General features: G+C 37.6%; 1 protein-coding gene across 2 annotated transcripts; it reads left to right on the top strand.

Moving 5' to 3' along the window:
• The first annotated feature begins 3984 nt into the window (after nt 1-3984).
• LOC104237309 (myosin-binding protein 7-like) lies at nt 3985-7667 on the top strand. 2 transcript variants are annotated; one of them, XM_070165334.1, is made up of 6 exons: nt 3985-4351; nt 4651-4787; nt 5186-6581; nt 6961-7007; nt 7104-7200; nt 7441-7667. In XM_070165334.1, exons 3-6 carry the CDS (start codon nt 5190-5192, stop codon nt 7498-7500), a joined length of 1596 nt encoding a protein of 531 aa, XP_070021435.1. In that variant the 5' UTR covers nt 3985-4351; nt 4651-4787; nt 5186-5189; the 3' UTR covers nt 7501-7667. The 2 variants fall into 2 exon arrangements, with proteins under 2 accessions (XP_070021435.1, XP_009789732.1); XM_009791430.2 differs by having other exon boundaries at nt 4651-6581.
• Nucleotides 7668-12884: the final 5217 nt, after the last annotated feature.

Genomic DNA, 12884 nt, shown 5'->3' with positions numbered 1-12884 from the left:
AGGAAACATGTGGAGGAACTGAGAGAGCAAATGATCATTGATCAAATGATTGTGAATGAATGAATTTACAAGCTTATCAATGCCTTATCCCCTTACTTTTCTTCCTGCCCAATGATCCATGTCTTTCACTCCTTCCAAATTCCCTCGAATTCCTATCTTCTTTTGATCCCTATATTTGATGACATTGGTACTTTAGTTGTTTAAATTGTTATATTCTGTATTGTTGAAACTACTGTGCTTTTGTTATAGTCACTCTACTATGGGCAATCACTCTATTTTGTGCAATGATATTCACTTGTTGTTCTTGTTATTGTTTATGTTGTGTTGCCCAAGTGACATAAGTTAATGTTGCTGAACTTCTTTTTGGCTATGCTTCTTCTGTTATTCTTTTCAATGATGCTAAAAGGGGGAAGTTATATAGGTGTCAACCTGGGGGAGGAACAAAATCGAATTGATATGTTGTGTTGTGCATGGAAGATAGCTTTGCTTTGCATGGAGAACGTTGCTGATAACATGTTGATTCTAGGTCTGGTCAATGGGGGAAACATGTGAGGAATCTAGTTTTCAAGGAGAACATTAATTTTGGGTTTGTCATCATCAAAAAGGGGGAAATTGATAAGTTATGTTATTTTGTGTTTTGATGATTTGCCAAACAATCATGAAGAAACAATTGTGATAAGTTCCTTTGGTCTGGTTCTCATGGGGAATATGGCTGATTCATAAGGGGAACAATGTGAAAATCTGGTTCTCATAGGGAATATCAATTTTAAGTTTGTCATCATCCAAAAGGGGGAAATCCATAAGTTATGCGTCTTTTATTTTGATGATTTGACAAACTTCATGAGAGAACCAGATAAGGAACCTGATACAATTAGTTCTCTTGCGTCCAGAGTAACTAGTCAGATGTCTAGTTCAATTCTCAACAAAATCAGATAAGGGAACAACAAAGGGAACAGATATGGATCAGTTCTCCTAGTCATCGTATAGTCAACTCTACAGCTTTAAACATTCTCAAGACCTTAAGATCACAAGATTCCAGGTTGGGATTCAGCGTGAAAATAAGATTCAACTTTTCATAGTGGAAGAAACAGCTGACGGACCAAGTCCCTACCAGTTCTCGAGGAGTCTGTACGAAGTCACCTTTCCAGCTGGAAAGTTGCTGCCTGCACACGCTACCGTGCAGGAACAGTGCTGCAGTCAACTTTTCAGGGAAGACTTTTTACCTACCTTGCTTACATCATCCAAGTGATGTTACAAATGAGATATTAACATCAAGCAAAGGTAAAACAAATCACTTGCACATTCAAGAACTTATCAAGCATTCTCTCAAGTGTGTGTCCATCTTGCAAGTGATTCTCAAGGGCATCAAGAACAAAGAACAACATAACAATGGACCAGTTCCCCATATTGAGTTATTATATGTCCTTAATTATGTTGTATCTTTGTTAAAGTTCTTACTTGTAATTCCTACTTAGCTTACTTAGAAGCATTGTGTAGGAAACCCTTTGTAAATCATAAACCCTTGTGTTTGTGTCTTGACTAGAGTTAGTCGAGTTGTGGAGTCTTTGTAATAGAGTTATTACAGAGTGGCTTGTAATAGTGTTGTTACAAGTTAGTGAGAGATTAAATCTTTGTAATAGAGTTATTACAAAGTGGCTTTTAATAGTATAGTTACAAGTTAGTGAGGGATTAAGATGTTAATTCCTAGGTTACAATAGGTTGTAATCTAAAGATTGCTCAGTAGTGAAGCTGGAATCCTATAAGGGTAGGTAGCGGTTTTTAATCTCGTCGAGCTGGAAATTTTTCACGTAAAATTCCTCTGTGTCATTTACTTACTGTAGTGTGCGCGTGTTCTTTATTTGTTGCCAATTTACTGTGGGAACAGATAGAGAACCTGGTTCCCTATACTATTTGGTTTTATAGTCTGTTGCTTACTGTGGGAACTGTATAGAGAACCTGGGTAGACTCTTAGTTTATATCAAAAACCAAATAGATGTTGGTGATACCGCTTATGCGCGTAAATGTGGCATATGTTCCCAAACAGGACACGATCGTTGTAAATGTCCTTCAGTTGGTTTAGGAAGCGGTTGTAATTCAACTGCAGGTGGCAGTTCATCCATTGTGGCGAATTACCAAGGATAAATGTAGTGTTTTGTTGTAGTATTTTTGTTGTTCTAAATGTTTGTAAAGGTTCAGTTTGCAAAATTTATGAAATAAAATTATGTTTCTAGTAGGGTTTTATCTAATTTATATCTAGCATTAAATATTCAATACAACAATCTAAAATATTCCCCAAGAAATAAATAACAACTTTCATTCGCCATTACTGTAACTGTCTGACAGTATTTCATTGTCATTGTCTTCATGTTCTTCGTCAACATCTTGTACGCACCCTTCCGGACCGAAGGCATCGTAATCTAGGCCCCAATTGTCCACATTTATCATATTTCATCGCTATCATCAATAAAACCCCTTGCTTGATTTCTACAACAATACGGAACTCCTACGTCCAACGTCTGTGGTAAAAACTTAGGTAGTCCCTCCCACTCGACAACTGTTGGGAAAACAGGATGATCAATGTCTCTATGCAATTTTTCATTTTTCAATAAATCCCAAGACTGATCCTCCATTTCTTGCAGGTAGTTAAGATCATCCAGTGCATGATGAACGGCTGGTGCCGTTTCCATCTCTAAAATCTCCTTCATCAAATGCCGAATCACTTCTGGTTCATCTTTGTGTGTGTTTGTTTGGAAGTTTACAGACAGTGCTTGCGGTACAACTAGCCCATGCCAGTAGCATAGTACTTCATAATCACATCGTTTTGAGTAAAGGGGAACTCATTGTAGTTTTTCGCCCCAAATTCGCATACCTTCAGGCTTTGTAGAATGCGCTTTGTCCTCAATAATGTGCCCTGCAACTTTGAGATCAGTGTGTATATTGATAGGCTTATTTTTCAAGGGACGTAGAACACCATACCACTTGTCATCAACCAAATCAGTATAGCAAACTAGCATATTTTTTTCAAGGTAGGGATCGATTGTGTTATGATGTGTTCCATGTGGATCTATTGAACTACCTTCACCTTTTTGCCTCTTCTTAAACCACTTATTTAATGTTAGTGGTATTTCTGAAACGAATATTGTAATGGTTCTTGAAATGGTCTTTGAATACTGATCTCTTGGTGCAACATAAGAAGAACTAAACTACACGAACTTGTATATTAAACGTAGCGCAACACCAATATGTGTTATGTGTATTGTCATGTGGACGGGGACGGATGCAGCATACATCTACCGGGTTCAACTGAACCCAGTACTTTCGACGCGAAGCATAAATTTATATGTAAAAATTAATAAATTTATAATAAACAGTAAATATGAACCCATAACTTTAAAATATAATGGGTTCAATGCTAAAAACTTTAAATGCTGAACCCATAGAATTAAAATCCTAGATTCGCCTCTGCATGTCGACCTGAAAAAGTTGTCGATCTGAAAAGTTGCACCCATTTGTACCCTAAAGAATCATTAGGGTATAGCGCATATATAAGATGCGCTATATATGTAGCTTCAATTATGCATGCGCTATACCCTCAATTATTGGTGGCCCAGTAAATTTCATATAGGGTTAGTAAAGTTTACATATAGCGCATGTAACAAATGCGCTATACCTTAACGGACAAATGTGCCGTTAAGGTATAGCGCATTGCATAAATGCGTAATATATACTTTGGTCATCCGTTGTTTTTTCCACCTATTTTTGTGCTTTGTGTGCAAAAAAGCAATGTTTTGGTTCCGGACTCTTCAAAACTAACGTATGTTCAAAGCTCGATATATATATATATATAATGTCACCCACATGCACGTCGAGTCCTATTTTTGGCTGTGCGCTTCACCAAAGAAGCTAAGTTTTTATCCGAAATGGTACTTTGAGAGCGGATTTAGAAGGCAGCTTAATTACAGGTTCTCCTGATCAACCCTGTATTGACTTACTAGTTGCATAGGTGTGTCACCACGTAGTACAAACGTACTTCGTCTCCTGAATACAGGATAATCATCCAACTATGATAACCAACATTAACGGTCATCATTTTCCCATGTTTTATTTTCCAAACAGGAGGTATCCAAATACCCCTCCCCCACCCTCTTTCTCTCCCTCTGCCTTGTTTGATTTTCCTTCTCAATTAGGAATCTCTCTCCTTCTGTAATGGTCTTTTTCCTGGATTAAATATCGTAGAGGTGTAGAACATCTTTTTCTGCCCAAAGATAATTAAGTGCAACATTCCATTTTCCCTGGAAAATTTCCCCTCCATTTCTGAGCATCAACTCAGTTTCCGGTGTCCTATTTCCAGGTACCCGAATGATCATCTTCTTTCCTTCTCTTTATATGCATGTATGAGGATGCACGTGTACGTATTAGCTAGTGTCTGTTCATGCATGCATGTTATGGATATATAAAAATTATTAAAAAATAACATTAGACTTATTTATAAATATGAATTGATGACATGCTTTCAATACTGGATTCGCCTCTATGTCCATGGTTCAAATATATAATTTTATGTGTATTTTGTGGTTTTGTGTTTGTGCTGGATATTTTCAATATTTATTGGGGGCTCTGAATTTATAGATGAATTCTGGTGTTTTGCAGGAGTATGTTTACCCTACTGTGAATGAGGAAAGGGCAAATCCAATCATGTGTAAGTCGAGGGATACGTGAATATATGGCCACATCCATTGGAAGAGGGAGGAATTCGGGACACAGGCGAATCCAAGATTAGAGTCCAAGTAAATATTCCAGGATTAGAGTCAGTGGATGTGATCTATTATATATGTGTATACATTTTTAAAACTCCTTGTTTTTACCTATGTACACATTGTCTGAACAGAAAGCAAAGGTTCAATTGAATCCACTGCGAAGGGTTAGATTTGCCTCTGGTTTGGGAGGTTTTTGAAGAGGATTTAATCCCCTCTTTGGTGTTTTCTTTTCTAAAAAGGTTTGTTAAGTAAGGGAATCCGGGTAAGGGAAGGGGAAAGAGAGACTGGGAACCGAATCACACCTATTGTGTGGGAAACCCCCCTATGATACCATATAGACTATAAGCTTGGTCTCTTCTTTTGTTCTCATTTGTTTTACTAGAACTGATTTCCAATTTGGGGCTGAAGGATTTACTGGTTTTTGGTAGGATAATGGATTCTGAAAATTTGCCCTTGTCAACCAGCCAGGCCAAATGTTGTGACCGCGAGTGCAGTTGTTGTATGATGAAAAGATCCTTTTCAGGGACCTGGTTTCGGTCTGTGAAGCGAAAGTATGATGAATATGCTGAAAGTGATGATGAGAAAAAGCTTTTCATTCCAGGGTTCATCTTACCTCAAACAGCTCGTGTTGAATTCGAAAACGAATGTGCAGCACTTCGGGAAATGGTGAACAGCCAACAACAGACGATTAAGGATTTAAGCAGTGAGTTAGAGGAAGAAAGAAATGCATCCTCCTCAGCAACCAAGGAGGCAATGTCAATGATATTGAGAGTGCAAAGAGAAAAGGCAGAAGCTCAAATGGAATTAAAACAATTCAAGAGGTTGACTGAAGAGGAAAAGGCACATGGCCAGCAAGAGATAATGGCATTGGAGGATTTGTTGTACAAGAGGGAGCAAACAATTCAGTCCTTGACTTGTGAGGTACAAATGTATAAACACAGAATGAAGAGTTATGGGCTCACTGAATCTGAGGTGGAGGGTCATGAGAGTGAGAAAGAGAATGGGGGCGGCCGTTTTAGCCGAAACAATAGTACTATGGCTGATGAGACTATTATTGATGAGCAATTTGATCAAATTCCTACATATGATTACCCTCCCTTGAAATGCTATATAATTGAGAATCAAATATACTCAGAGGTTGACAACGAGGTGGTGGATATCGAGAAATATGCATTTGGAGAGACCCCACGTTCGCATGATCAATTGCGTGATTTGGAGGATAGGATCAATCAGCTGGAGAAGACACCAAGAAGCACTACCGATGGAGAGATATTTAAGAACAATGTCCTTGAAAAGGTTATAGTTGGTCACTCCCCTAGGAGGCTGAGACATTTAAGGAAATACTCAACTGATAGTTTAGCTTCTCCCTTTGCAAAAATTAAAGAAATAAGCTCAGATTTCACTAGGAAAGAACAGTCACAAACAGAGGAGTATCCAAAGGTGGATAATTCATCACAAGTTGGAGATGACATGAGTGACAGAGTGTACACTATTGATTCTATACACCAGGAGGCTAGATATAACGTCGAGCCCAAGGCAACGGTTGGAGTAGGTGATGATTATACAGTTACCCCAAGGGGTTCATTAAATCATACAGATTTTGGAGATCCTGAGGTCACTAAACTGTACCTTAGGCTTCAGGCACTTGAGGCTGATCGCGAGTCAATGAGGCAGGCTATTATTTCTATGCGGACTGATAACGCACAGATGGTATTGCTCAAGGAGATTGCTCAGCAGTTGTGCAAAGAGATGTCACCTGCAACGAAGACACGAGTTAGGAAGCCATCTGTAATTAGGGGCTTTTCACTCATGTCAGCTTTCAAGGTACGATAACTAGAATAACGATGATCAATATGTCCTGTTTCCGAGTAAACTGTCATTTCAGTTCACAATATATGATACATAAGGTCTTTGTCCAAGATATTGCTCAATCTTGGCTTTGTGACTCAATTTTGTCAATTTCACTTGATTTTTTCCTTAATCGATGACTACATTAGTCTAAAATAATGTACTTTGTACAGGACATTTGATGTATTTTTTTTTTAAGAATTAGCAAAAGCTACTTCTTGCCTTCTGATATGAAAACTTGCCACCCTTGCTCCACCTCATCTGATCCCCCCCCCCCTGCTGGTTTCCTTTTTGGTCCTTGTCATGTTTTCTGGTTTACTACAGCTGACATATTTGTCTATTTATTTCTATTCAGTGGATTATATCCCTTGTTCTATGGAGAAGAAAAGCACGGCGATGCAAGTGAGTTGATTTTTGCCCAAGCTAGTTTCTAGTATTAGCTAGTTGATCAAACTGGCAGTACTCAAATACTCCTAACTTATTATGAAACTTGTATAGGTACATGTTTGGAATGTCAGCCAAGAATACAGGGTTGAGAATGCTCTTAGACAAAGGACCGCGTGTGGGGCGTTGGAGATGTATCTCCAGTACACAGGTGAGAAAAACCAGTTCTCAAAACAGCAATGTATTCTTACTCTAGAGAAGAGTTACTATCTGTTTACTCTTGCATTTTGACAAGTCCAAAACCCAAATCTATATGATGGATATTATTGCATCTTAGATGATCAAGAGAGCCTGTTGTGATACTAGGGATGTCATTATAATTGTCTATTTTAGATAAGTATAAGTATTCAGATTCATCTTTCATGATACTTTTAAATTTTAATTGTGGCAGGTGCCATCTCCCATGTACAAGGACCGATGGATTGGAATAGAGAACTTGAAGGACTTGTAGTATGAAGTCACATCTAATGGATAACATTGAACTTTTACAATTGTTTAGGGGCTTTCTGGGCCTTGCAATATTTGTTCCCTACCAAGGAATGTAATTTTGTTTCGGCCCCTTAGAAATCAGAAACTCCTTTGTGTTGTTACCCGTATTCTTTTTATTCTAAAGTTTCATTTACCCCTAATTTTTATGGATTTAAGTTGTATATACTTTTTACATTGTCAATGCGTAGAACTTACTATGTTCTCATTACCCCTATTGATCTCATCAAACTCAATTTGACTCATATAACTACTGATAACCTCAAATTAAGAATGATCTTACTGAATTATGAAGCATAGCATGCACAAAGACATACTCTTAGAGGAAACTTTCATGATTTCATTTTGGACTTCTAGGAGGAAAAATATCAATTGTGCAACTCCATCTACAACTAAAAGGTGGACATCCTTACCAGACTCAGTTAACCATGGACGCAAAGCAAACATATGGTGGTTATACGAAGTATAAGCAAAGAAGGCAAAATACATACTTTATCTATCGACCTAGTCCCCAAATTCCTCTTACACACCTGTTAAAGAAGGGAATAATATTACATACCAAAACTTTTAAAGGTGTGTCAATTACACACCATTTTGGTGTTTGACCACATCTACTTAAAGATTACTATTACACGCGCCAATCAGCATCTGACACGTGTCATAAATCGAAAAAGAAAAGAAAAACTGGAAAAAAACTCTGCCCCCTCCCCCCCCAACTCCACTCCTTATCTTCCCAAAGAAAAAAATACATAAAAGAAAAAATCCCACCCCCTCCTCAACTCCATCATCTTCTCCACCACCATCATATTACCACCAACCCTTCCACTACAAGCACCTTCTTCCCTAACTATAGATTCAACTCTTTGCCTGATTTTTAACAAGTTTTAATAACATCCATCACAAATCTTTATACAAATTTCAAATTCAAGCTCAAACCCAAAGCTTCAAACTTGTTAATGGTATTTTTTGAATTTTATCAAAATTAATCACCTAAGTAAATTTTTATTCAACAATAATCACAAATTCAACTAATTTTCTAGGTCATGGAACACTAAAATCAACAAGACCCGATTAAATTTAATTTCAAACTTTTCAAAAGATCAATAATGGTAATTTTTACAAAACCCAATAGCTCTTCTTTTCTTTTTCTTTTTCTTTTTCTTCTTAGTCATGAGGGTTGGAGAGACGAAATATGAGGAATAGACAAAACTAGGATGGAGGTTGGGGAAGAAGACGAAGGGTGTGGGGGTAGAGAACGCTGGAGTGTTGGTTGGGGAAGAAGACATGAGTTATTTTTTTTCTTTAATTTGGAAAGAAAATAGTTAAAAAAAAGGAAAAATTAAAAAAAATTAATTTCAGATGAATTTTGTAGTTTTTACGCGCCCCTTTTATGTGTTGACACATGGCAAAATAGGTGTATAATTGACACATTTTTAAAAGTTTTGGTGTGTAATATTATTCTCGTGTTTAACATGTGTGTAAGAGGAATTTGAGTACAAGGTCAGTGAGTAAACTATACATTTTGCCAGCAAAGAATCACTGTAACCGGCAACACTAAGCTGTCATGTTTAGTAGCTATAGACACCAGCTCAAAAAACGCACAACAGAGTCACAAGAGCATATTCCAATTATTGTCAATGTTTTATACATGCAGAAAAAATTATGTGGTGACGATGGAGTAGCGCGTGAGCAAAAGAAGCATGAAGAGAGAGAGAAAGAGAGCTCCCAGATATGATATATAGTTAATGAAATTCCAAGAAACTAATTTATCAATTACAGAGTCAAACTTGATAGTTTGATCAGTGGAAGACATTTCAAATGAGTGACTCACGCCATGACTCATGGAGCAACTAACTGAGAATGTGAACCTTACCAAGTCATTCCTGGTGCCACAACTCATCAGCCTATGAAACCTAAAGAATCACACAAGTCAAAATTAACATTTAAAACAGAATGAACAAAAACACAATTACAAAGCTGATATACCTATACTTTCTTGGGACACATTTCTGAAACTGATGAGGAAAAATAGATGTACATCTCTCATTTGTTATAATGCTATTTGTCACGACCCAAAATCTCACCTGTCGTGATGGCGGCTATCTTGGTATTAGGCAAGCCTCAACTCAACATCTCAAACACAGTAGAAATTTTAAATAAAGGCAAAAGCAGTTAATATTAAATAAAACCTTTAAGAATAAAATATAACTCCAAAAGTATTAAACAATCCATCCCCAAAACCCGGTGTCACTGAATGCATGAGCATCTAAATGATAACAACATCCGACTGATAAAACACTATCTGAAAATATAGAACAGTAGAATATGAAAGGAAAGGAGAGTCAAGGTCAGCAAACGCCATGCAACTACCTCAATAGTCTCCTGAGTCTAACTCCTCAATCAGCAACCGCCATGACCAGAAGTGTCTGGATCTGTACACGAGGTACAGGGGTAACGTGAGTACACCAACTCAGTAAGTAACAGAAATAAATAAGGAACTGAGAAGTAGTGACGAGCTATGCAAATACAGTTATCTCAATAACTTTCAAATAAAAGTAGTCATACTTTCAATTTAACAGTTTAAGTCTCATCAGTGCGTACTCAAATAAATCAGATATCAAATATTCCAGAAATATGTACGACAGGGACAAATAACAACTAAGTGTAGCAAATAACTGAAAACAAATATGGCCTCTCAAGGCAACAGTCACTCAGCCCATCTCAACAGCTCAATCACTCGGCTCTCAGCCCTCAATAATCATACTCAATAGGTACCTGCGCTCACTGGGGTGTCATACTACGGAGGGGCTCCTTCAGCCCAAGCGCTATAAACTGCACGGACAACTTACATACTACACGGACAACTCACATGCTATAGTATCAATATCTAGATCCGCACGGACAACTCATGTGTTGCACGGACAACTCATGTGCTATAGTATCAATATCTGGATCCGCACGGGCAACTCACGTGCTGCACGGACAACTCACGTGCTGCACGGACAACTCACGTGCTGCACGGACAACTCACGTGCTATAGTATCAATATCTCACAACTAGGCCCTCGGCCTTACTCAGTCATCAATCTCTCCAGTCTCTCGAACTCTCAGAAATCATATAAATAGCCCAAACAGAAGTAATATCATGTATCATCAATAAACAGTAAGAGACAAAGGCATAATAAACAAGAAAAGCTATGACTGAGTACAAACAGTAATTTAGCAGCTAATTCAGCAAGTACACGACCTCTCAGGTCTCAACAGTGATCACATAAGGTCTAAACATGATTTCTAACATGAAGTACAATCAATTTCTATGAAAACAGAGGGAACATATATTAAACATTAGGTCAATTGATTCCACAGTCTAGCAGGACGGACCAAGTCACAATCCCTACGGTGCACGCCCACATGCACGTCACCTAGCATGTGCGTCACCTCCAAAATATTCATACGACACAATGTCCGGGGTTTCATACCCTCAGGACCAGATTTATAAACGTTACTTACCTCAATCCGAGCAAAATCCTACTCCGCAATGCCTTTTCTTCTCAAATCGACCTCCGAATGCCTCGAATCTAACCACAATAATTTGATTCAGTCAATAAAAATTTTTGGAATTAATTCTATATGAAATTCTACATTTTCCATTAAAAATCCGAAATTGCACAAAAAATTTGTCTGTCGGGCCCACGTCTCGAAACCCGACAAAAATTACGGAATATGAACCCCCATCCAACCACGAGTCCAACCATACAAATTTTACCAAAATCCGACAACAATTCAGCCTCCAAATCATCAAATCTTATTTTCAAATCCCTAGGCCCAAATTCCCGATTTACACCTCAAAAATACGTAATCTAGCCGGGATATTCAATGTAATTCAATAATATTGACTAATAATGATCACAAGGGACTTACCTTAAGAATTCCCATGATTCCTCGCTCAAAATTGCCCAAAATCCGAGCTCGAAAGTAAAAAAAAAACCTGAACTATTCACTGCTGGACTTAAATCTGTCCAGAATTTTTACGGTACTGTTCACGCATGTTACTCTTCACGCATGTTACTCTTCACACTACTGTACACGTCTACTGTTCAAGGTTACTGTGCACAGACTATTCACGGCTACTATTCATGTTGCTGTGAAAAAAATGCAGCAGATGCCCAAAGAGAATTTCAGCAGCTTTTCTATCCGTTAACCTTCCGAAATCCACCCGAGGCCCTCGGGACCTCAACAAAATACATCAACCAGTCCTAAAACATCATACGAACTTAGTCGAAACCTCAAATTACATCAAATAACGCTAAAACCGTGAATCATACCCCAATTCAAGCCTAATGAAACTAGGAACGTCCAACTTCTATATTCGATGCAAAAATCTATCAAATCAAATCCGATTGACTTCAAATTTTGCACACTAAGTCATAAATGACATAAAGAAGCTATAAAAAATTTCAAAACTGGATTCCGACCCCGATATCAAAAGTCAACCCTCGGTCAAACTTTCCAAAAATCTTTTATTTTCCAACTTTCGCCAAAATGCGCCGAATTATCCTACAAACTTCCAAATCCAAATCCAAACATGCGCCTAAGTCCGAAATCACCATACGAAGCTATTGGAATCATCAAAATTCCAATTCGAGGTCGTTTGCTTAAAAGTCAAATCTCCGATTAAACTTAAGAAATCTTTGTCTTAGATTTCTAGATTCCGTTAAATGGCAATAATTTGATCTAGGGAACTCTGAATTTGATTTCGGGCATATGACCAAGTCCCAAATCACAATACGGAACTACCGGAATGGTCAAAACTCGAATCCGGGTTCGTTTGCTAAAAATGTTGACCGAAGTCAACTCAATTGAGTTTTAAAGCTCTAATTCATAATTTAATCCATTTTTCATATAAAAACCTTCCGGAAAATTATACGGACTGCACACGCAAGTCGAAAATTTATTAATAGCGCTTTTCAAGGTCTTAAAACACCGAAATGATTATTTAATTTAAATATGACATTTTGGATCATCACACTATTCCACATGACATCTTTAAGATTAAAGTAACAGCCAGATATTCCTTCAAGTTCTGCGGTTACAATAATTATGAACTCCCATGAAAAGTAAGTATAGACGCCAGTTACTACATTACGCTCCGACAAACACTTCTAGCTAGGATATTGTGTATCAGCACCACATCGAGATAATAACAGGGTTTCAAAATATCTGGCCTTTTTAATGGTAAATAAAGTTCCTGATTGCAAGAGATCAACATGTTATTCTGCTTTAAAACTAAGAGAAAACATATTCCTTATATGTCATCACACCCTTGGGTAAGAATATTCAGTCTTTTGAC

Source organism: Nicotiana sylvestris, chromosome 12, assembly GCF_000393655.2.
Source record: "Nicotiana sylvestris chromosome 12, ASM39365v2, whole genome shotgun sequence".
NCBI lineage: Eukaryota > Viridiplantae > Streptophyta > Magnoliopsida > Solanales > Solanaceae > Nicotiana > Nicotiana sylvestris.
This window is presented reverse-complemented; position numbering and strand designations above follow the sequence as displayed.